The 26,119-nt window shown below is 40.1% G+C and overlaps 2 protein-coding genes across 5 annotated transcripts in view; one reads left to right on the forward strand and one right to left on the reverse strand.

Annotated features, from left to right (window-relative positions):
- The window catches only part of LOC126267066 (synaptic vesicle membrane protein VAT-1 homolog), a 266,094-nt gene that overhangs the window by 158,019 nt on the left and 81,956 nt on the right, over positions 1-26,119 (reverse strand). The gene's annotated exons all lie outside the window — the stretch shown is intronic.
- On the forward strand, positions 63-23,048 carry LOC126267063 (synaptic vesicle membrane protein VAT-1 homolog). 4 transcript variants are annotated; one of them, XM_049971907.1, is made up of 8 exons: positions 63-120; positions 1,515-1,569; positions 9,555-9,629; positions 12,509-12,700; positions 12,774-12,984; positions 15,207-15,464; positions 22,344-22,588; positions 22,665-23,048. In XM_049971907.1, the coding sequence occupies exons 2-8, from the start codon at positions 1,531-1,533 to the stop codon at positions 22,893-22,895; spliced, it is 1,251 nt and encodes a 416-aa protein (XP_049827864.1). In that variant the 5' UTR covers positions 63-120; positions 1,515-1,530; the 3' UTR covers positions 22,896-23,048. The 4 variants fall into 4 exon arrangements, with proteins under 4 accessions (XP_049827864.1, XP_049827866.1, XP_049827863.1 ...); XM_049971906.1 differs by lacking the exon at positions 63-120 and adding an exon at positions 1,322-1,347; XM_049971909.1 differs by lacking the exon at positions 9,555-9,629.

Here is a 26,119-nt window from a genome sequence, read left to right on the forward strand (position 1 = left end):
TCACGTGTCGCGTTTCGTACCAATGGAGTTTAGAGGGGTCCAGACACGCCCTATATGCATTTTCTCTGTATAAGGTGGTTCACTATCTCTTACAGATTAGTCGAAGTCCTCGCTGCTGTGGTAAGTCTAATAATGTAATAAATAGGTGTAGCAGTCTGTCTGTCGATTGAGAAACATTGTGGGAATCCTATATTGAGTATTTCGAATAAGAAAGGATTGTGTTCTGATGTTAATTTCTGAAAGACACCCTGACTTGACTGCAAGTGAAAACATGAAAATGAGTTAGTTCCGTGTAAGCACGTATCAGGAGACACAGAAAGCGTGTGCGCTTATCCGTTAATGCAGTTCTATCACCAAATTTAATTTTTTAAATAATCTTCCATTGAATCATAGAAATTTCTTCATAGCGACGCTGGTGGTGGTGGTGGTGGTGGTTTGGTTTGGTTTGGTTTGGTTTGGTTTGGTTTGGTTTGGTTTGTGGGGGCTCAATTGCGCTGTCAGCAACGCCCAATAGCTATAATTAAAGGTACTGAAATTTAAGATCACAAGGGTAGCAATATTTACTTCATGCAGAAAACGTTGTAATGCCCGATAGTTGTTTGTTAGCATCGACGGCAAGCTGATTTGTATGAATATTGGTATTCAGGTTACTCCTCTCATTTGACTCCCGTACAACTGGCAGGTGCCAATCTTTAGAGCACCATGAGTGTGTTTGTTATTCAAGAAGTGTTTATAAAAGCAATTTCTGAGTTGTTCATTATATTTGAAACAGACTGCCTCGATGGCGGATTTATCCCACATCACTGCAGTGTGCAAGTATCCTAATCTGTGAACAAAACTTTCGACATTAACAGTGGAAAAGATTCAGAATAATTAATTTGGTTAGGTAACTTAGTCTAAAGCGTTACGTAAATAATGGGACAAATGAATGAACCTATAATTGAATGGGATTTAATAGTGTTGTTTTCATGAGGAGTCGTACACGCGCAATCTGAGATACATGAGAACAATATCAATTTTTTATTTTTATTTTTTATTTTTATTTTTTTTTAATGGGTGGGGATATACTGTTCCAGATTACAAAGCTGATCATTAGCCTCGTCGGACGTTTGCGTCAGGCTGTAAGGTGGCACTCTGGTTGAAATTCGGGATAGGCAATGTGACTTAGAGTATAACCATAACTTTTATCACCTGTATTATGTACATATTGCATTTTTGTGGTTTGTTCTCAGTGTGTGATAAGAATTCAATGAGAAGGATCGTATAGAATGTTCAATATTTCTTAAACAATATCGTAATGTCCTGCCTATCCTCACCCTCTTACCTTAATTCGTAAATGTTTTATACGTAAGTTATTTGTTTGTTTTCTGACATGTCCGATACTGCCCTAGCAAGTGGTTTATGGACGAATAAATAAATAAATAAATATCTCGATTAAAACATTCTAGTTATATCGTAGGGTATTAAATCACTGTTTAAACTGCACCCACAGCTAATAATATTCTCTCTTGCAGCCACTGTCCTGCAGACATGGGTCGCTTCCCTCTTCAGTTCACTGCACCGACTGTGGTAAGAAGTTAAGCAAAGTAAATTTATTCTAGTGTTAATTTTTTTTTTATTATCTTCTTACTGGTTTGATGCTGTTTCCCAAGAATTCCTCTCCTGCGCCAACTTTGTCATCTGAGTAGTGCTTTGCAAACTAAGTCGCCAATTATTTTCTGGACGTATCCCAGACCGATATTGTAAAAGATGCCCTAGCATTCCGTCCCTCCTCCTTGTCGGTGTTTTCCCACATCTTACTTCCTGAATCTAGGAATAACCTGCTCATTCCTTAAAACGCCACCTGATTCAACATGCGTTTGTAGCACCCCATTTCATATGCTTAGATTCTCTTCGTTCTGCGATTTTCCCACAGGCCATACCTCACTGCCTTACAATGCTGTGCTCCAAATGTACGTTTTCAAAGATTTCTTCCTCAAATTAAGACTTAACTTCGACACTAGTAGAGGTCAGAAATGCCCTGAATTCCATAACTTCATCTACTTCATGATGACCAATTCTGAAATTCTTTGTTCCCATTTCTACTAATTCCCTTTACTTTAGTCTTTCTTCAATTTACGCTCAATCCGTACTCTGTACTTATTAGTGTGTTGATTCCATTAAACAGATTCTGTAATCCTTCACTTGCGCCTGCTGGTGTGGCTCTAGGCGGTCGCAGCTTCGAAACCTGCCTCGGTCATGGATGTGTGTGGTGTCCTTAGGTTAGGTAGTTCTAGGGCACTGATGACCTGAGTCATTTGAACCTTCCCTTGCTTTGAGCATAGCAATGTCATTATCGAATCATAACACTGATATCCTTCTCTCTTATTTAGTTCCGCTCTAGAATCTTTATTTCCGTCATCGCTTCTTCGACGTAATATGAACAGTAGGGACTAATAACTGTATCCCTGTTTACACGATTTCTAATGCGAGCACTTCGTTCTTGATCATCCACTCTTATTGTTCGCTCTTCGTTCTTGTCCGTTTTATATTACCGGTCTCTTAGTGGCTCACCTCTATTTTTCTCAGAATCTCGAACAGCTTGCACCATTTTATATTGTCGAACGCTTTCTCCAGGTCGACAAATCTTACGAACGTGTCTAATTTTTCTTCAGTCTTGCATCCATTATCAACCCCAACATCACAATTGCGTCTCTGGTGCCTTCTACTTCCCTAAAACTATACTGATCACCTTTCAGATGCTCAGTTTCCTTTTCCATTCTTCTGTATATTATTCTCGTCTGTAGATGGGATGCATGTGCTGTTAAGCTCATTGAGCGATAATTCTCGCACTTGTTGGCTTTTGCAAACTTGGTAATTGTGTGAATGACGTTTTTCGGGAAATCTGGTAGTATATCGCCAGTCTCATACATTCGTCACTAACGTGAATAATAGTTTTGTCACTTCCGCCAATGATTTAAGAAATTTCGATTGATTGTTATTCTTTCTGTGTACTGGATTTGTTTTCCAAAGTTCCACTAAATCATAAGTGTTAATTAACTGTGAATAATTTACTTTAGGATTTAGCAAGATGAATCTGCGATGTTTCAAATATGTAACTTTCGTTCTTCAATCGTGGAGGATTTGTACTTCTCTGCACAATCGACTTAAAACAAATTTGGAAAATTACTTCGTATACAAATTGTTGCATTCTAATTCTCCGCGAGGAATTTGTGGTATTGATAATGCAGTGTTACGCACTAACGTAAGCGATGAGATGCACAGTTAAAATATTTTGGAGAAGACTGCCATAAATCGTGTCTTTAACATCAAGGATGCTTCAGTCGGCAGCGTCTTGCGTATAAACAGACGATGAGTTGCGGAGGTAATAGACCAGAAATTTATGAACGATTTGGTTAAGACTGGTAACATGAATGAATTTTCACCGCTATTAGTGAAATATAAGTATATTGACAATCTGGCTTGCTACAGTAAGATATGAACTCATACATCTTTTAGATTACGAAACAGAATCACCCCATGATCGGGTCCCATCATAGAGATACAGATGTACGTTGTGCTTTCGCGGCATAGCCCAACCAAGAGACAGGGCAGACGACTAGGTTGACCTGTACTTCGGAGTGAGACGGATAGAGAACCGTTCATATGGAAGAAACATTTGCAATGTGTGTTCTTTATCAGGAAGAGACAGAAAAACACAATATGGTCTGATATTAATTCACGCCGTTTTACTACTTGTTTCATGGGGCTATTGTGGGTTTCAGACGTTTCGAAGGGTTTACTTCGTGTGTTGACTATTTCTGTGTTTACTTGCTTCTGTATGACCAAAATTTATCTGCAACAGTACATCTCGACTAAATTAGACTTGCTGTTTTTAAAGAATCAATAAGTTTGAAAGACGTGCATAATGACGGTGTCATTAGAAACATGACTTAAAGATGAGTTATACTATTTTTTTAAGGTTTTAAATTGTACTTGCTCCATTGTTTGGAAACTACACACAGCCTATTAGACTTCATAAATACAAAATTTTTGTCTATAACAATGTCGTAATGTGCCTACAGCTTAGTCAGAGAATTTGGCTGAAATCTATATCATGGTCAGCGGCAATCACAGCGGTGCTTATGCGTTAATCACTATTGGCAACGTGTCAGTTCGCGCATCCAAAGGAATAACTCTTTGACATAACCAATGAGACAAGAGAGGAGATGTATGGTATTTCCAGCGCCGAAGTTGTTCGCTTTGGTATGTTGTTGACTTTCGAGAGAAATATTTTGTGATCATGGCAGCGAGTGATTTGTTTCTGTATGCTGACGTCCTTGCTGTATGTTTCATGGATTAATTCCCGAAACAGGAAAATACTACAATGTGGTGGTGAAATGACTATATAATCGATCTGCGCGAACACACTAAGTGGGTCAATGTTTTTTAATTAAATCACGGGAGAAAGTGAGTCTATCAATATTTATTGTTAATAAAGTCGCACGTTCGAGATACTAATAAACATTTATCCATCTACTGTATATACTGGACTCGAATTCGGGAGGACGACGGTTCAATCCCGCGTCCGGTCATCCTGATTTAGGTTTTCCGTGACTTCCGTATATTGCTTCAGGCAAATGCCCGGATTGTTCCTTCGAAAGGGCACGGCCGAATTCCTTCCCTAATCCGATGAGACCGATAAACTCGCAGTTTCGTCTCGTTCCCCAAATAACCCAACCCAACCTACTGTATCTTCTGCGTGATTTTTAATTCAAACTGATCCGGATACATTTGCTGAGGCAGATAAATTTCATACCAACAATAAATAATTCACAGCTTTCCCGAATATATCAAGAGTTGTGATGCTGTCCTTGGTTTGCAGATAGTAGCACAGTGTAAATAGCTGAGACTCAGAGGAGGAGCAATTAAATTACAATCCTAGTTTACAGTACTGTTCGCCCTTTATTCCGAAGAACGTCGTCTGCCAGCTGTTTTCTCATTTGCTGCGAAACACAAACAGCTGACACACCCCTTCTTTTGTCGCCGTCGTACACCACGGCAAACGCTGTCAACATTCCTGCACGAAACACGTAAATACACCACTGTCCCTATTCTAGACTTTTACCGAGAATTCTTAACTTGCTACTAGCGTGGTCGCAAAGGTTTTTCTAAAACTTAGGCCAGTTCTATGTTTACAAGAAGTCTTCTACTGTGCCTTAGACTAACAGAAAATTAAAACACCTATTCACCCTTAGTTTCAGAATTTACATGACGATCTATCATGATGCAGATAGTGCACTGTAACCTTCCACGGCCAGTGTTTACGTTGCTTCCAGCAACTTGGTGATACTATCTTTAGGTATAAAATTTGTGGTAAGATCCCGGTGTGTCCGAAATACTGAGTCAAGATGACAAATCCGAGCTATGGAAGTCGACAGCAAACTGATGTAAAACTTCGTCTACACAAATAGAAGATAAGACCAGTAGCTTGTGCTCTTACGGGCCACTAGGGGCAAACAGCTCTTTCCTCACCCCCGTTAAACAGCGGATAGAAGTCAGGCTAGTTCCGCTGCTTGCACAGGAAAGCCTCAGCGTCGTTCGCGTTTATTTAGAGTTGTTACTTCCTTCCAAATTCAGCTACCATTATTATCCACATCTTAGCACGTTCTTTGGATTTGGGATAATACTGAAAAATAAATGTTTCGGGCTCAGCTTGGATCCGATAAGGTCACTGTGCTTGGAAATATTGAAACTAGTGTTGAACAGTTCACACTTACGTAACTCAGGTTATTACTGCAAAAATTTTAAACAGGTCCCACAAAACAATTTGTCAAATTTTGCCAGATACGCTACTACTGAAACTGGTTGCAAAAAATGATCCGCCATCTCAGTTGCACGTAGTTTGACAGATTCAATGGATGGGCAAGGGCTATTGTACATTAAAAACAATCATCATATTTATGTTGGTACCACAGAGCGAAATTCGTACGACATAAATCACGGGTAGGGACCTCTTGCTTGCCCACAACGTCTGATCATACGAAACGCACTTCCCGCTGTTCTCACGAGATACTGAAACTCGTGGCTTAACGTAGTCATGTGGTTGCAGTATTTGACTTCGGAGAATTTTTGACGGTATCACACAAATACTTCACAAAAGTTGTGAGGCTGTCAAACGATACTCGTGAAAGGAATGGAAATTTTGTGGGAAGAACGATGCCTATTACCTTAGTGATGGACGGATGGAGTTTAGAACGTTGGAAGTCTGTTGACAGAGGAAGTAACGCCAGGCGAGTCCCAGGAAATTGAGTTCGGATCCTAACCATTAACTTTGTGTATTACTGACTTGGCAGGCAATATTAACACGAACCTCAGACTTTTCAGATGATGCAGTTGCATGTAATTCTATACTATATAAAAACAGCTGCACGAATTGCCAAACCTTGATTAGATTCAAAAGCGATTCAGTTTCGCAACTTCGTTTAAATGATAAATATAAAATTGTGGACTCAATAAAACGCAACAGGAATATAAAACTCCCAGAAATACCTGGGTGTGACATTGTGTAGGGTCATGGACAGGAATGATAATATACGCTCATTAATAGACAAACCAGTTATTTGGTACAACACTGGGAAAAGACTATCGACCTAAAGCGGGCTTTGTTTTCCTACATATCCACCTCAAGTACATATACTCGGTGCACGGTGGGGAGGGAACATCGCACCAATGTTGTCGACATTCTTTTATATTGCGAACGCGTATTGAGCGAGGAGAAAATGGGTGTATCCCTCAGGACGTGCCCTGATGCCATTTTCTCACATTCTATATGCGAGACGTAACAGCAGGATAGTCACAATATTCTTCAGACACAATATCTGTGTATTTATCCAACAGCGTTTCACAAGCGCTAAGTTGTCGTCCTTCCAATGATAGGGATTCTCGTTCGAGCATTTGTCAGTTTAGCATGGGCAAGAAAAACTTGTTTGGATTCTACCAACGCGTCTTAATTCGTTCCGTATCTGTTAGTCACGGCTAATTCGCAATAACTCCAGACACTGGAATAATAGGTCAGTCGCTCTAGCCCCATGTATGCGACTACCTCTATATAATCAATTTTCCTAGAACCGTTCATATAAGTATTCCTTTCACCTTCCGTAACAATTTCACATAAACGTTCCACTCCATATTACTCATCAATACCCCAAAATCTCGCGCAAGCCTACTGCCAAAGCTTAAAGAACAAGTATTACATAAGGAACCAAGGAAATGGCGTTCGTATGGCTCGTCGTAGGGTCCGCAAATACGACACTATTACATGCATAGACGTATTCATGCTTTCCGTACTCAAATTTAACGGTAACTAGCCCAAATATAGAGTATAATAGGAAGTACTAACTGCCATGAATTTCACGCTGGTTCGCGAGCGTGGTTGTCGGTTTAGATTTAGATCTGGGTACTATTAAAGGACAGCTTCATCATGCTACCTGACAAACTCCTGCCAGATGTCTTACTCAAGTCACTGGGATATAGTGAGAAGAAAGCCATTTACAGGATGGACGGATTCATCAGACTGGAGAAGCTATGCGCTTACGGGGTGATATTTTGGGTTAGTTCCTCGCTTAGGCACAAGTAATCATTGTGCCAAAAAAGAAATGAGAATTGTGTGCAGTTGACACACGTACATCTCTAAACATTAACAACCGCCTAACAGTATACATTTTTCACTTAAGATATTTATCAACAATCCCAATTTTGAGAGTAATAGATATTCACAACACGAGAAGGAAACATGATCTGCTTTACCATTCAGTGAACCTAACGTTGGCTCTGAAAGGTGTCAATCGGGCACAACACACTGACAGTGTCCCCAAGGAAATAAAACGTCTGAAATAAGTGTTTCCAAATGTAGAATAAATTTTCCGTACCACACCCATCTACACTGATAAATTCTGGACCTGTCATGATTTCTGTTTTTTGTTAACACTTCCCACATCCAAATATTTGTGTATTTGGGAAATTTGTGGTAAGGTCTTACGTTACCAAACTGCTGAGGTCATCGGTCCCTTTGTATGTGGGATTTGTGCAACTAATTATATTTCCAATTTGTGCTACCGCTCAGACTCTGTGGTTCTGGTACTATAGATACACCAGATGGTCCGTAGATGAGACCGTAGGTCATAAAAAAAAGCCCACTTGGACTGAGGTACGAATCATACTGATTCGGATGGGGAACCAGTGTTGCAGTTAGATTTCAGACCACTTCTCATTTTTAACATCAGTTACACTAGTTTTTTCATGATCAAAGAGTTCATTTAACTACCAGCCGAAAGAACCCTTCGTGCATATAAAAGACTCGGAGATAAGAAGCCTCAAGATCGTAAATAAAGTTGTGTGAAAGAACATAAGGAAGAAACTGCCAACTCAAACTGGTTCGAACATATACTACCTAAAACATTATTTCTGATAATGTATATTGGTGTTGAAAAATTCAGTTAGTCTCCTGCGATTTTGAATTTATATTGTAACTTGAGCTAAAATGGATTAGACACATTGGCCCTCAGTTGCTGCTCTTCTCCCTGCAGTTTCTCCATGGACTTAAGGAAGACGGTTCAATCCCGCGTCCGGCCATCCAGATTTAGATTTTCCGTGATTTCCCTAAATCATTCCAGGCAAATGCCGGGATGGTTCATTTCAAAGGGCACGGCCGACTTCCTTCCCCGTCCTTCTCTAATCCGATGAGACCGATGACCTCGCTGTCTGGTCTCCTTCCCCAAAACAACGAACCAATCCATGGAATTTCCTGTGGAATTAAAGAAGTCTGTATCATAAAGGACAGTGCAACTGGTATGCTACTGGGTCCTTTCAGTATTAGTGACCTGCACTTGGGCGTGGTATTCCGGCTGATTAAATTGACCCTCAGTCAGATCCCAAACGTGCTTTCTTTTTGACATCAGTTAATAGTATAATCTGATTTTCCAAAATGTCTTAAGCAGTTGGCATGAGCTTCTAAGTCTATAGTGACCGACATAGTAAAGTGCTAAGCCAGAACCTAAGGGATGTGTGCTCGAAATGAAAGTCCAGCACAGTTGTAACTTGCATGTTCACTTGTCATTTTTAAAGTGAAAAATAGACTGTTACGATCTTAGTTATTTTGCGACAGTTGTACTTAGATTTCAGTCGCGCTCCATTAACTGCAGAGTATTTCCTAAAAATATTGTTTGTTGTACCTTTAGGAACAGTTAATAAACAAAGATTCAAACGACTTGAACGATCAAATGTTATGTATCATAAATCCGAATACCTCGAATTGAGAACGGTAAGTTACCTTGTTGCAGCAACAGCTAAATTCCTGCCTACGTTTCTGTACCATACAGATCGGAAATTCGGTACTTTATTTGATAAATAAAATGGACTTGTCATGGGTGAAATTCATTACAGAGTGATATTAAACTCCCTATGAGCAGCTAACAATAGCTGTCGTAATGATTTGAAAGAACTGAAGTTCGCATCATACTAATTGAACATTGTGGTAAGCATATTGAAACCAGGAATAATCTTTGACTTTTCAGGATCGTGCAACATGTTCTGCCAGGATGACTCACTCAGTCACACTGAGTGGCCACGGGGACCTCAGCAGGATAAAGGTAAGCGACGCCTAGAATAAAATATTCATACGTCCCTTCCACAGGGTATCGTAATAACGAAAGCGAGTCCATACATACGATTTGTATGATATAGTGCATACGTTTCGAAATTGAAATACATATGTTTCTGCGCAGAAGGAAATATAGACTTACTCTCACTCTGTCAACCATTTTATATAAAGACCTATTGCCAGATTTTAATGTTCGCCTCTTCACAAAAAATTGCACTAAAGACTGGTGGTAATTTTTCCTTCTGGAGTTTGAAATACAGAACTCGATAATAGTTTCCAAAAACCTTTGTTAAAAGGAGTACTGCTAGCAATAAACAAATATAAATTGTCTTGATACCCATGTTATAGAGGGGATAGATTTTCAAAAATATATTTGAAAGTCTGCTAAACAGCAACAGCTTCAATTATGGAAGTCACTAAAGCCTCCTTCGACAGCTATAGGCACTGTCCGATCCATCTTCCTCTATAGACTGGAGAATTCAATAGAACACACGACCGTTTCGTAGCTTCGTCAGGGCCATAATTTCCCCTTGAGCCCATGTGGCACTACTAGTGAGACAAGACGTAGCTATCAATCTGGAGAAGATAATCGTTTTACTATCATAATGCTACTGAGTGACAAGTTACTTCTGATACTGCAGCATTAATAGGGTAATTGCTATAGATGACATCTGAAACGGTTGATTGTATGATTATCAGTGACTCATCAGATGTAATAAACAACGGCCTTCTCCAAACCGACAATTCTCATATATAACATTTAATATTTGATCATTTTTTCCCCCACCAACGCACACTGTCACGTTAAGGAATAAGAAAATGAGGAAAGTGTTCGTGTAACATGTTAAAATACTTAATGCAGATCGGCAATTAAGGTTGCTGCTTTTATAGCGCTGCGCTCTCAGCCTGAAAGAGTACACTTGTGGTAACTTTAAAAGCACCTTTTTCAGCCCACTGTTTAAAACAACCCAGTATCAAGCATGAGAGCAGCTGGGTTTCCATACTTTTGAAAGAAATGTCAAGTTTTTAGTGATCATCATGTTCGGTATGTCCAATATATCACCACCGGGATTCCTCCAATGCTTCCAACATGAACTACAATTACGCATATTTCCTTGCTATGTTACGAAATAAGACGTTACTACAATAAAGCTCTGAAGCCGAAGGTTGGGCCTGTCGCCACAGTGCTATAATAAACGCTGTCCTACTGGATGTGGTCTGTCTTTGCCTTCTTCCTATGAACCGCCTTTCCTAATCACTTACGTGAAGATTCTACACACTGAATCACGGTGCCGGTGCGACTTGGCCACCCATGATGAACTTTCTAGGCCAGGATATGCTCTACGTTGTACCGCGATTAGTTTTATTCTTTAAGCTGTAAGTGATGGTCAGTGGCGATGGATGCATAACCCTCAAGTACATCCGTTGGTTATGTTTCGATCCGCGCAGATGTCAAACTCTCAAGGCTCCCTCGGCGTCCACTGTCCTACACGGCTGCCGAGAAACATTTGCACGTAACTACCGTTACAAACATTTAACAATTGTTTGTAGAATCCACTATCCCAAAGCTCACAAGGATTACATACTTTTCCCGATCAAAAAATTTAGAGACATAGATGGTAGAGCACTTGACCGCGAAAGGCAAAGGTCCCGAGCTCGAGTCTCGGTCGGGCACACAGATTCAATCTGCCAGGAAGTTTCATTACATTTATAAAGTTTTACTTACAACGAACTAATGGTGCCTACATAAGCCCCATCAACTCCACCGTAGTATAAAGTAAAAGAACCATCAACTGATTTGCTCCATGTGGCTAAATAGGTGGAAGTGCGTAATATTAATGATTTGACTCTGTGCTGTAGGATAATGAGACTAAGGTGATCCTTTTGTTAGGTATACAAATGCTCTATAGCACAAGAGATGTCCAAAATACTGGACCGGACCTTTTCATCCCGTTTCATATGCGCGGCATTTTGGAACATTAAGGGTACGCATGCTGTTGCATACATACCGCTAGGACATTACTGTTACTATGTATACGACAGTCATTTCGAAGAAACCTATGTACATACAGGTGTTTGTAGTTCTGTATCAAATGCCGCTGGTGATGATTTATAATCCCGGAAACAGATTTTCGCAAAAAACGTTTCTAGTGCAGCTCGTGGTGTACAGATGTCCTTTAATAAATAACATTGTTTCAGTGGAGGTGCACCAAATTAGGAATAAATTTTTCGACACTTGTTTCTTGTTTGACTAGGATTAAAATATTTTCACATACAGATTGTATTAATAAAGAGCAACGTGAAATCTTCACTGTTATTTGTTCCTAGGATCGGTATCAGGGTTAGCTGACCTAAGAAGCTTAGTATAAACAGCGATAATAGTGCTGTTCGTTCAGTTAACTTCAAAGTAGTAGTCTCATGTCTGTCTTCAAATTATTCTCCGTAATTTACCGCCAAGCTGCGTTGACTAAAATTTTAAACTACAGTGCAGCGGAAATGAACGTTGACAATAATCTCCAACTTCTTATTTGACCATCAGAAACTGTCAACTGTGTAGAAACGATACTCAGGAGTCTTATCAGATTCGGATGTAAAAAGATAATCCCTGCAACCTCAGATTTGCAGATGTCACGTCCATGGCCAACGTAATGTTCTCCCGAAATGAGAGAACTTCAGGAAACTCATCTATTGTCCACAAACGATTCAATTGTTGTCGCAGCTTCTACAGCCGTGTGAGGTGAAGTCACAAAATTCAACAAACAATGGAATTTGTAAAAATCTCAAATCATCAGTGTTAAGTTCACTTATGTCAATAACCTACCTATATTCACATCTTATTTTTAGGAACTGCTTTGGATGTGTTTCCAGATCGAGCAGAGCGCCACGGAGATGACTCTCAGAGACGACCACGTTGAGGTGGTGACCCATTACTGCGGCCTCAGCTTCACGGATAACTACTTACGGCTGGGTGTGATAAGAAACGAGAAGTTTCCAGTCGTTATGGGAAGTGAATGCTCTGGTTATGTCACGCGCGTGGGAGAAGACGTCAAGGATCTTAAGGTGGATTCCACAATCCTTGGTGGACATCACAATACTGGACCTGAGCAGTCGTTTGCAGTTTCTGTTGTTGCAGGCAGGGCAGAAAGTGCTGTGCCTGAAAATGCAAGGCGGTCTCTTCCGAAGAACTGTCCACGTCCCTCGTAAACACTGCTTCCGGTTGCCGGAAGACCTCCCTCTCACGGATGCAGTCGCCCTGGGCCTTAACTTCGTAGTGGCACACCTCTGCTTGTTTGAAATTGGCCACTTAAAGCCGAGAGACAGAGTTTTCATGCAGTCCATCGCAGGTATAAAAGTGGTGTTGAAGATTAATTTTACAGTATATTAACTATGTAACAGAATTACTTCATTTACCATCTTAAATCTACAAATCAGGATCAATCAAAAAGTAAATATTGGCGTTATTAGTTCTACAAAATATTATATGAACAATAGTAGGAATCATTTTTAATAAAGACACGTTACACAATTTCAATCTACTGTTTGAATCTTTCACACTTTTTATTACACCATACGCCAATTTCCAGTTCAGCATATATTTGCTGGCTGATTAAAAAGGACTTTGCCCAAGAAATAGTTTTACTTGCTTAAATTTCTCTTTAAGCTTGTATGTAAAATACGGAGTGGTACAGCTTTACAGTTTTGTCACAATTTTATTCGTTGGTTTTGTTACATTCTCCAAAAATACAACCTACATCTCGTTTTTCAGCCTTCAAAAGTGAAACAATCTGCTCTGCACTTCAGCGTAGAGAAATATATTGCCCATTTGTATGACCCCCAGTCTTAGCTGAATAGGAAACGCTGGTTCGCATCCTGTTGATGGAAGAAACTTTAATCACTAATATCCGAACGTTGTTGGTTCATGGCTGTTTGATTGTTAAATCACTTCTATGAAGACATTGAACACGTCATACTCTTACAGTTCAAGAACAGAAATGCAATTCTAAAATATATATATACTGGCAGTTACGGAACTGGTATCACAGTGATCTGAAAACTAGTTGGCCAGTTTCTTACACTAGAAACTGTCCCAGCATTTTTCTGGAGTAATTTAGGCAGACCACAAACCTTTAGATAAGGATGGCTAGATAGCTGGAGCTTGCCCCCTTTCTGAGTGCTAGGCCACTTTCTTTCAAGCAGAACTACTCCATTTGATTTCTCTCTAATGTAAAATATTGTTTTAGGATGTTACTAAAAATAGGCTAGTGCTAAAGTGTTTATTTCCCAATATGATACATGATACTACTCACACCCCATTACGTAATACACTATACATACTACCTACTAACATCAAGACCATACCGATGATGTTTGGTTTTATTTTTATCTACAACTGGCTGACCAGTAGAATGGATTCAGCATTCCTCTGATTTTTGAAATGTTGATTTCAAAAAGATGTTGAGGAGTAAACGTTTTGACTGTTGTATTTGCGGATATCGTCTGTTCGCACCGCTTCAACTGAAAATATTCATTTCTAGAAATTTTGTTTATTAGAGTCGACAGCTGTAACGTCTATATTTGTCATTTTCCGTCTCCAAGCTGCAATTGGACATTTTACCTCATTAAATATCACATAATTAAGCCATCAAATGAAATCATAGAGTATATGCAGTATTTGCTGAAATTATACGACGGAGGTAACAAGTTCACATCGATCTTAAAATGAAGGTTCGTGATTTTATAAACCTGCTTCTTTATTGAGGTGCGTAAGGTAATGCTTGGAGGACTGCAGAATTTAGTTAAAATTCCGTGCTAATGTTAGCTTTCAAGATCATAAACCGCTAATAGTATTGTGTTAAACAACCAGAACACAATTCATTTCGCGAAAATTTATAGTTGGAAAAATTTGTAAGTAATCGTCAAAGCATTTTTATTCGTAGATGAAGAAATGGTATACAAAGGACGTACGTAGCAAATAACGCACAGCTCTATATACATGTAACCACTTGGCTAAATGCCATAAATTAGATTCACCATACCAAAAAGTTTATGTACTTCAGTTCTTACATCTTCATTTAATAAACGAACCATTTACTGAAAAATTTCAAATAAAAAAATTACTATTTTATTAAGTATGGATGGTCATAGGTTAACACAACACTTAGCATACTTACTTCGTCAAATCTGTACGAAGGCTGATTTTCTCTCTAAACCATTTAAGTCGTAACGCCTATGTATTTCCTTACATTGTGTGTTGCACTACACGTTGAGACATGGTCCCATAAAACTTTCCATTTCGTGTCAACGCACCCCCTGTGTCTGTTTCCATTTTTCCACGTTAGTTTTATGATTTAAAAGAATAGAATACGCTAATGAGTGTACCTATTTAAATGGCCATTTCTTTGCAACCTGTCAACTTAAAACTCTAATTAGTGGGGAATCAGTTTGCTAGTAACAAATCCATTCACAGGATTTCTGACTGCACCGTTAACTTGAGTATTGTTGTAGCCAAAGACTTCCGGAATATTTTCCGCTCCACTATTACTTTACTGACAAGCGTTGTTTGCAGGTGGCGTTGGTACGGCTTTGGTCCAGCTGTGTCGAACTGTACGTGATGTCGAAGTCTTTGGGACCGCTTCAGAAATGAAACATGATGATCTTATGACTCTTGGAGTGAAGTGCGTCTATTGCCCAGAGGAAAACTACGTCGAAAGAATGCTGCAGTTTTACCCTAAAGGCGTAGATATCGTAATAAACAGTAACGGTGGAAAGGATACTGATAAGTGTTGTAAATTGCTTAAGCCATGCGGGACGCTGATAAATATTGGTAAGTATAACGTGCATTCGATTCAACGTAACTTTGTTAAGTGTGACTGTGTGTGAATAAACTCAGATAATTCGAATTTCTGGAATTCCATAAACCGTGACGCATGTTGAAACAAAATTTACGAACCACGAATGTCGAGGGCGATATGGAGAGCCTATTGGCGGGCGACTGCTCTATCCTTAGGATCTCGAACAAAATTACTCGCACTATTAATAGAAAAGTCTAAACAGACAATACATTCTAAGAACAGGGATTACATGCGTAATAAACAATGAACTCTACGCAAAGACTTCCCTGCGAAACTTTGTTGCTTCTGTAACATGGTTTCAACCTGCCTCCGGAGTAGAGGCAATGTGGTTGGGATGTGGCTTCTCCTGCTGTAAGCTAAGTCTGGGCTTCCCCCAACTCTACCTCCTCAACCATCTATTCTTTCATCCCTCCTAAAGTCCTTTCTAATCGCGTTTAGATTAGGTATGAGTCCTTACTGCCGCACCCAATTTTCTGTTGTAGGTTCAGATGTTCGAAAAAAATGGACGCTCCTGATAAATCGGCCAGGGGTGGGACGTTTCCTGTCCATGAAGAGCCCTGGTGATGCCCAGCTGCCGACTTCCCTATTTCTCTCCTCTTGCTTCTATTATTGAAAGATGTCCATTAGATTTTTAGCCTTCTTGCTTCTTCCGTTACTAATCTGCCGCCTAGATAATAAAACGTTCTCGGTGGACGTCTCTACTTCGGGATGCAACACTTGTTTCGTCCTGTGCAGCCCCCCCTCCCTCCCCCCGACCTTTAAGGTCTTTCGTAATCATAATTCGTGAATGGACTTCCCTTATTGAAAGGTAACTGAGAGAAGGCCACTGATCAAATGTCACAACATTGAACAGGATTTGTTCTTGTCCTAGAAAGCATATTTTCTCCAAATTTTCAAATTCGAAAGCAGACATCGTAAAAGGATTTCACTTTCCGACTGAACTGCGTAATAGCAGTAAAGTGTCCTTCCTTTACAAAGCGGTAGCTTTACTGAAAAGTAAGCGTTGCTCTTAGACGTGCAAGGAATTGATAACTGTTGAAATGGGCCCGACACCGCAGTCACATACGCATTGGCATAGCTCGCTGTTGCAGGAAATTTCTAGGAAAAATTCACCCCAAACGAAAGTGTTCGGATGATAGCTGCAATTGACAATTAGTCGAAAGTGTGAAGAACCAGAACGTAATTTGACTATGTTTTACTAACATAAACCGGTACGTTATACTTAGCGGAGAATGTTCCACGGAAGCAATATTGTCACTCCAAGGGATCACTGCAAGATATCTCTTCAATATATGTAGGTTATTTGTCAAATAGGATTAGCGGCACTGAGATAGCTTGTTAGATACGCAGTTCCGTACAGGAAAGAACGTTGTTGGGCGATGTTAAGGAAACTGAGAAATATTTGGTCAGTTTCAACATGGTGTAATTAATACCACCGCTCATTAAATGTGGATAAATGTCAGGCAATGCCTCCAATATAGAAAAACTGTTAAAATGTTCTGGGTTGTCACGCTGCGTCCATTTTGACGTATTGACCCGGCTGCTGATACCTTGAGCATCTTGTGGTGTCCACGGTTGTCCGAAAGCTTCAAGAGACCAGCATTGCGTTCCCTAAAGTAGTTTCCCGCACTTGTACTGGAGAAATGGGATTACTGGGTACAATTCTTGTGGCTACCACTGATGCACCATGGTCATTGATTAGAAAGTTTTCCTTCAGTTTTGTTGTAGAGGTTCCTGTTAAAATTCATCCTGCTGCTACCGCCACCGACGGGCCGTAGTCATTGGCTAGAACCGAAACTGGTAGAGTAAGAGAGGGGAATGTTTATCCAAAATATTGCCCGCAGGCGTGGCCTCCAGGAGGTTGTTTCTATTGCTCGCACGCTGTGGCCACGTACTCACTTCTTTGAATGTGGGGATCCACGATGCCGTAAGCCTAAAGCCATCCCTTCTACTAAAGTTACATGCGTCCTTACAAATTTCAATCGCTTCTCGGACGTTTTATTCTATAAATGTTTCCTTAGCCAGCACACTAACATTATAGAAATCGGTGTCAAGACTGCAGTTCTCGTGGTGATCCGCTAACGCAGATTTCAGATTTATGTAGAAAAGTGTGGTGTTTGAGTTCTAAATATGAACTTACGTGACGAGTGTTCGTTAATATATTGTGTAATAGTCCTTCCCGTTTCGTCTATATACACTTTGCTGCAGCGACATTTCATAGACGCCTGCAGTGTGGACGCAGTCAGGTACATCTGTTTTTCGTCGGAAAAATCCTCTATTATGACTAAAGAGGAATGAATGTTTATCCTTAAAATTCTGCTTAAACGGTCGGACCCCAGAAACGGTAAGACAACTGAGAAGGCACTTCCTCTTTATTATTAGCGGTCTTCAAATTTCTCTTCAAAGCGATGTTTATGTACAACCTGTAATAGCCCTAGGCCTTCATTCCAAGGTGTTATCGCTGATATCGAAGGCACGTGAAGACCGAACGTTGAGCACTGCTTTCTTCTGGGCTAGGTGGTGGTGCGAAGCGGCGTCTAAGTAACTGTTTGTGTCAGTACTGTACGCTCGAGTGTTCTCAGGCCTTCTAAGCACCAACACAGCTAGGAACGGAAAACCGACTTACTCTCACCCTCCAAGGTAAAGTAAATTGTGAGATGAATTCCGTTTAAGAAACTGGAACCCATGAAGCTGTTCCTCGCTGTGTCGCCATATAAAGTCATCCAACAGCGGAGCCATCATGAAGGCTTCAAAACAGTACTACTTAAGGCCTGTTGATCAAACTGTTCCACACGAACGTCAACCTTAACTGGCGACGAGGGTGAGCCGTAGTAAGACCGTCAGACTGAATGGAATTCACCGCTGTATTTTAAGTGGTTCCATTGAAGGCATGAATTAAGTCATTATCTGTAGCAAATTTCTCCCTTACGGTCTTCATAGCATCTGATGCTGTCACGTTAGTAAATGATGTCCCATCGAATTTTACAAAAAGGGCATTTACGAATTTCCTCACCGTGCGTATAATTTCTAGAAAATGTTTACAATCTTCTACAAAAATATTTTTCCAACTAGATGTCCGTTTTCCAGGCAAGACTTTCTAAAAGTTCGGTCTTTAATCCTATTCACTATAGATCTCAAAGGAAGCATATTCTTTGCTTATATTGGTTATTCCAGTCTGGGTCGGACACGTATTGTGGCGTTAGAATTTTGTAATGGAGCTATCCGTTCTGGGATCTAACATCAGATTTTTGGCTTACCGAACGACTCTGCTCGTCGAATCGTTTTCCAGGTTGCGGTACACAGGATCAACTAACAGTTGTTCCATCCTGTGATATTCCACAGCGTTCATAGCCAGTAGCTTGCCCCCTTACTTTGAATACTTGATCCATCCTGATAAAGAGGTTAGAGGTAAAGTATTGAACGTCATGCCCTACTAGCGTTCACACTGGGTAAAAAAATTTCCAGGGATACTCATTGCATCTGTGAATGAATCAGCATACCAGGAGCTAGGGCAACAGTTTCGAAAGTGTTGGTTAACTGTTCCCAGTTCTTAGCAGACACACCGTCTTCAAACATTGTTTGGTTGTTTTGTCTTCCTTGCCCATGTTCTATCATCACGATTTTGTGCTAACACTGTTTTGGGGAGTTGTGATCTCTTTCCATGTGTTGTACTTTAAATTTAGGTTCTCGAGGTTGTTTTAGCCACTGTTGTTTACTTACGCCACAGGTTTAGTAATACAACCTTCTCCAATGACATTTTATTCTCCTGCTTCAACCCGACACGTTTCGGAGCTGCAGCTTTTCATGACTACTTCATTGATAATTCTTGGCCAATAACTCTGTTTACCACAAGCAGTAAATGCGAAAGTAGCCCTCGACCACATAGTTGGAGTGCCGAAAGGAAATGGTCTGAACAAGAATAATAAGTGTGAAATGAGACTAAGTGTTACCAGCATGAAATATTTCCTACCTATTACTTACGGAGAGCCTCTGAGGAAATACTTAAGTTTCTTCCTTCGTAATATCACTCCTACTTGCGTTGTTGTGGTCTTCAGTCCAGAGATTGGTTTGATGCAGCTCTCCATGCTACTCTATCCTGTGCAAGTTTAATCATCTCGCAGTACCTACTGCAACCTACATCCTTCTGAATCTGCTTAGTGTATTCATCTCTTGGTCTCCCTCTAGGATTGCTACCCTCCACGCTTCCCTCCACCACAAAATTGATCTCTTGATGCCGCAGAACGTGTCCTACTAACCGATCCCTTCTTCTAGTCAAGTTGTGCCACAAATTCCTCTTCTCCCCGATTCTATTCAGTACGTCCTAATGAGTTACGTAATCTACCCATCTGACCTTCTGCATTCTTCTGTAGCACCACATTTCGAAAGCTTCTATTCCGCTTCTTGTCTAAACTATTTATCGTCCATGTTTCACATCCATATAAATACTTCAGAAAAGACTTCGTGACAATAAATCTATACTATATTTACAAATTTTTCTTCAGAAACACTTTTCTTGCCATAGCTAGTTTATATTTTATAATCTACTTCGACAATCGTCAGCTACTTTGCTCTCCAAATGGCAGAACTCATCTACTACTTTAAGCGTCTCATTTCCTAATCTAATTCCCTCAGAATCACCCGACTCAATTTGACTACATTCCATTATCCTTGTTTTGCTTTTGTGGATGTTCATCTTATATCCTCCTCTCAAGACAGTGTCCATTCCGTTAAACTGCTCTTCCAGGTCTTTCGCTGTCTGACAGAATTAAAATGTGATCAGCAAACCTCAGTTTTTCTTTTCCATGGATTTTAATTCCTACTCCAAACTTTCCTTTTGATCCATTTACTGCTTGCTTAATATGCAGATTGAATAACATCGAGGATAGGCTACAACCCTGTCTCACTAACTTCCCAACCGCTGCTTCCCTTTCACGCCCCTCGATTCTTATAACTATCATCTGGTTCTTGTACAAATTGTAAATAGCCCTTCCACTCCCTGTATTCAAACCCTGCCACCTTCAGAATTTGAAAGAGTATTCCAGTCTACCTTGTCAAAAGCTTTTCTAAGCCTACAAATGCTAGAAGCATAGGTTTGCCGTGCTTTAATCTTTCTTCTAAGATAAGTCGTAGGGTCAGTATTGCCTCTAGTGTTCCAACATTTCTACGGAATCCAAACTGATCTTCTCCAAGGTCGACTTCTACCAGTTCTCCATTCGTCTGTATAGAATTCGTGTATTTTGCAGCCGTGACTCATTAAACTGATAGTTCGGTAATTTCCACATCTGTCAACACCTGCTTTTTTGGGATTGGAATTATATTCTTTTTTGGGATTGGAATTACATTCTTTTTGATGTCTGAGGGTATTTCGCCTGTCTCATACACCTTGCTCACTAGATGGTTGTTTTGTCATAGCTGGATCTTCCAAGGCTATCAGTAGTTCTAATGGAATGTTGTCTACTCCCGGGGCTTTGTTTCGACTTAGGTCTTTCAGGGCTCTGTCAAATTCTTCAAGCTGTCACATCTCCCATTTCACCTTCATTTACGTTATTTCCATTTCCATAACATTGCCCTCAAGTACATTGCCCTTTTATAAACCCTCTATTTACCCCTTCCTACTTCCCGCCTTCCCTTATTTGCCTAGAACTGGTTTTCCATCTGAGCTCTTGATATGCATGTAAATGGTTCTTTCCCCAAAAGTCGCATTAAATTTCCTGTAGGCAGTATATCTTACCCCTAGTGATATATACCTCTGCAGCCTTACATTTGTCGTCCAGCCATCCTCGCTTAGCAATTTTGCACTTCCTATCGATCTCATTTTTGAGACATTTGTATTCCTTTTTGCCTACTTCATTTACTGCATTTTTATACTTTCTCCTTTCATCAATTAAATTCAATGTCTCTTCCGTTATCCAAGGACTTCTACCAGCCCTCGGATTTTTACCTACTTGATCGTCTGCTGCGTTCACTATTTCATCTCTCAAAGCTACCAATTCTTTTTCTACCGTATTTCTTTCCCCTGTTCCTGTCAATCGTTCCCTAATGTTCTCTCTGAAACTCTACTATCTCTGGTTCTTTCAGTTTATCCATGTCCCATCTCCTTAAATTCCCACCTGTTAGCAGTTTCTTCAGTTTTACTCTCTACTTCGTAACCAGTAGATAGTGGTCAGTCCACATCTGCCCATGGAAATGTCTTATAATTTAAATCCTTGTTCCTAAATCTGTCTTTCCATTATATAATCTGATACGTGTCTCCAGGCCTCTTCCATGAATAAAACTTTCTTCTGTGATTCTTAAACAAAGTGTTAGCTATGACCAAGTTATGCTCTGCGAAAAATTCTGCAGGCGGCATTCCTACTTATCAACAAAATCAGTTTTTGTAGGAACCATCATTATTCTAGATCTTAATACCTACGCTCGTTGCTAATCTTAGCTCGCCCATTCAAAAACGTTTTCCACCATGGTTTTAGACAGAAAGGCCTGACGTCAGTCGCCTTAAATATCTTATTGTCAACACACCCTAAATGAACAATTTCTTTAAAGTACTTAAAAAGTCCTTTATGATTTATACATTTGGGTACACTCTGCTTTTAATGTTGCTTCTCATCATAAACATGGGAGAGTCATTGAATATGTTTCTACGTAATACGTTAATACCAGTCTCTCCTACACGTAGTTCCTTAATTTTATACACCTCCTGTATGCTTTTCATTAACTTCAATTATTCGTTAGTCAGTTTGTTGCTGTTAACTTTATGAAACACTTTCACAAAACATGTCAATTTACAAAAACTGGAACGCTATATCATTGAATTTCGTAAGGTTAATTTATAAAAAATACCTAATTTGTTCCAGGTTCAAACAGCACTGCTTGTTACCCCAGATCGACAGCGTGGGGATTTGCGAAACCATCATGGGATACCAAACGCATACGTACAGTAGAGTTAGTCAGTCGCAACCACAGGATAGCCGGTTTGAACGTCGGAACGTGGCTAGAAAATCAACCGAAAAAAGTACAGACCATCCTAGCAAAAGTATTTGAACTGCATCAGAGAGGACTGATTCGACCCTGTGTTCATTCCGTTATACCTTTCGATCAAGTGAGTTTTCAGGTGTTGAACGTTACTTATTGATATAAAATGCCACTAACACATGTAACGCTAATACTTGTTCTAGGTGACTGATGGGATAAAGGAGCTGTGCGAAAGGAGAAACTACGGAAAGATCGTTCTCGATCAAGAGCACTTCTCCACCCGTACCGCTAAGAGACAACGGCAGGGTTCGAAGCCACAGCGAGGAACTTGGCAACGGGGAAAACTGTCAGACGAGGACGACGATACGGAAGCAGAAGAGATGGTTCTGGACCCTGAAGATGAAGATTTTTCCGAAGACATGCCACTTCTCTAGGAACTGTCGTCAGACTCACTAGCATAATAATTTGATTTTAAGTCTCCTTACTAAATTTGCGATTTCAAAAATACCAATCCAACACACATGTGAAATTGTTTAAGTAATGGGTGATAATTTCGTATGTTTCTATCTTAGCTCTATTAAGAAATGGCTCTAAGCACTATGGGACTTAACATGTCATCAGTCGCCTAGAACTTAAAACTACTTAAACCTAACTAACCTAAGGACATCACACACATGCATGCCCGAGGCAGGATTGGAACCTGCGACCGTAGCGGTCACGCGGTTCCATACTGAAGCGCCTAGAGCCGCACGACCACACCGGCCGGCCTCTATAAAGATTCCAAGCAAAACTCTCGAGCATTAACAATAAAACATGTGCATTCTTAATGCGTAACTTAAGTGCATAATTACAATTTCCATATTAGATTCACTCGCTGCAACTCTAGTAAAACATAAAAAGTGATTTAACTGTAGCTCTCACTCCTTGTTCTCTGCCTGTTCAGGTCATCTCGCGGGTAATAACTTTTCACTTAATTCCTCTGGCCCCTATGGGGTCACAGGACATCCAGGAGAACTCGCCATCCGTATGTCTTTGCCCATTTGTCTCAATTCTAACGAGGTCTTGCAAATTCTTTTTGCTGATCCTTCCTTTGTTCCTTGTTCCCTGGGATTCCATTCCAATGTTTCTTTTTTTTTCTCCGTGGCTCCGTGTGGTTTTCTCAATGTGTTACCCGACCAACCCCACTTTCTCTCTGGTATCTGGTTTATCATTCGTTAGAGATCTTCATTAGATATTTTTTGTGCCCGCCAGATATTCATGATACGTCGGAGACATCTATTTATGAAACTTTGTAACTGTGATATCTTTTTATTCATTTTCCAGCTTTCACTGGCGTACAGGAGAGCCTTCTCATTTGTATCAAAAACCAGGTTTTTGTTTTGTTCCTGATATTTCTATTTTTCCATATTGAATACAATTGTCTTTTTAATGTGAGTTTTCACGTCATCTCCACTCCATGTTCTGTCCCTATACTACCCAAATACAGGAATGAGATGTCTCCACCCGCTGCTCCCCTATTAACAGTGGCACGTCCTTATTCACTGAATTTACTCTCATTTCCTTTGTTTCGCTTGTATTTATCTTGAGGCAAGCAGTCTCTGCTTCTTCTTAAAGCAAACTTAATTTAGCTTGCATGTCAGTCAGCCTTTGAGCTAATAAAACATCGTCTGTAAAATCCAAAATCCAAATCCTCCAGACGTAAATGCATCCCCCAGTGGATTCCTCGTCTCCTGCATGCTGTGACTCTTCTCATAGCTAAGACTAGAATAGGTAGGACAAGTGTTGGTGATAAAATACAAACCTGCCGGACTCCAGTTGTTACTTTTATGGGCTCTGTCATATTTCCCTTGTGGAGTACGCAACATGTGTAGTCATCATATAGATATTTTATGATTATTAAGATCTCGTGTGGTATGCTATACTTCCGCAACATCTGCCAGAGCACTTTGTTTCACGGAATCAAAGGCCTTTTGAAAAATCAATGAATACCAGGTACATGGTTGCTTCGAATTTTTTGCTTTGCTCTAAGAGTGTTAATAAGGTAAACATAACTGCGTTGTGCCCTAAAACTTGCCTGTTCTTTACGCAGTCGTTTCTTAAGAGACTCTTTAATTCTGTTTAAAATAACTATGGTGAAGACCTTCGTGGACACTGACAACAATGTAATACGACAGTTTTCCAGTCTGACAAACTTCCCTTTTTTTTTTTGGAGCTTTACCACCAAACCATTTTTCCACTCCTTTCGAGATTTATCTTCAGCAAAGGATGTAGGATTTTTACATTACTTTCAATATCGGCTTTTAAGAGCTCTGGTGCTGTAATGTCTAGGCCTGGAGTTTTTTCATTTTTTAGTGTTCTCAAGTCAGTCCTACTTTCGTCCATTCTGCGGCACTGCAAACTTATATCTTGATCTTCTTCGACTTCTTCTGGAACATCTCTTACCTTTTCCTCTTGCTTGTCTTCACAATTTAACAGTTCCTTTAGTGCTCCTTCCGTCTTTGTAGCTGTGCCTGTTGAGTTGTACGCATCACGCCATCCTTGTTCTTAACTGGTCCTTCACGTCTGAAGTTCTTCATTGACAACCGTTTGGTTATATTGTAGTGCTCTCTTAGTGCCTGGTCTTCCTGCCTTTTCTGCTAGCTTTGCTTGCTCATCTATCCATTTCCTTTTATCTCGACGTACCTATGTTTACACCTTTTTGTTCGCCTCAGTGTATTCTTTATGCGCTTCTCTTCTGGGCTCTTTTCTTACAAAGATTTAAGTTTTAGTACTTTCCTGTGGCTGATTTCGTTCCATGTAGCATCGGAGATCCATTCCTTCTTTTGATGTGCCTTAAACCCTGAGACTTTTCCCCCCACTTATAAATAACTCTTTGATTTTTTTGCCAACATGTTTCAGTTCCCTGTTCCATAAAGTTTTCTCCGGAGAGGATCTGGAATCTGTTTTGTAGTTACAGAGCAAATGTTTCTTTGATCTGTTGGTCTTTCAACCTTGCCACATCTATTTTCTGGCTCCTCTGTTTGAGCTTGGTTATATTTGCCACTTTCTGTAGTCTTAATTCCGCCGAAACTAGGTAGTGGTCGCATCCAACGTCTGCTCCTCTTCTATTTCTGACCTCTAACAGTGTTTAGAAACTTGCGGCTTATGGCTATGTGGTCTATTTGATTTTCGGTAGCGTGGTCTTGAGAAACCCATGTTATCTTATGGCAGTTACAATGTGGAAATAATGTGCCTCCAATGAATAGGTTACATTCAGTGCTTGTATCTATCAATAATTCACCATCTAAATTTCTGAACCCCGTGCCACGCACACACATATGTTCAAGCCCCTCATTTTCAGAACCAACTTTTGCGTTCAAATCACCCATTAAAAATTTTATGTCCCTAGAATTTTTGTCTAAGGACTCGGTTAAGCTCTGTATTAGACATCTTTTAATTCTCCTTTAGCTATTTCAGTAGGTGCATAGCATGGAATTACAGTGACATATCGCACATTTGTTTTAAAGCGTGCGGTAATTACCCGTTCTGAGACTGTTTTCCACTCCAGTAAGTTGTTCTTGGCGATTTTGAATTGTAGTTGTTAAAACACTGGACCCTTAGTATCTTCAGATCTTGATACGATGGGGTGTTACACATCGACTTGCTTCAATATCACCCT

This window comes from Schistocerca gregaria, chromosome 4, assembly GCF_023897955.1.
Source record: "Schistocerca gregaria isolate iqSchGreg1 chromosome 4, iqSchGreg1.2, whole genome shotgun sequence".
Taxonomy (NCBI): domain Eukaryota; kingdom Metazoa; phylum Arthropoda; class Insecta; order Orthoptera; family Acrididae; genus Schistocerca; species Schistocerca gregaria.

Bases quoted from the DNA above. Each gene is read 5' to 3' on its own strand.
- LOC126267063 (XM_049971906.1), top strand. The intron at 9,630-12,508 runs GTAAGCGACGCC...ATGTGTTTCCAG, and splicing joins GGGACCTCAGCAGGATAAAG to ATCGAGCAGAGCGCCACGGA. The intron at 22,589-22,664 runs GTGAGTTTTCAG...TACTTGTTCTAG, and splicing joins CCGTTATACCTTTCGATCAA to GTGACTGATGGGATAAAGGA.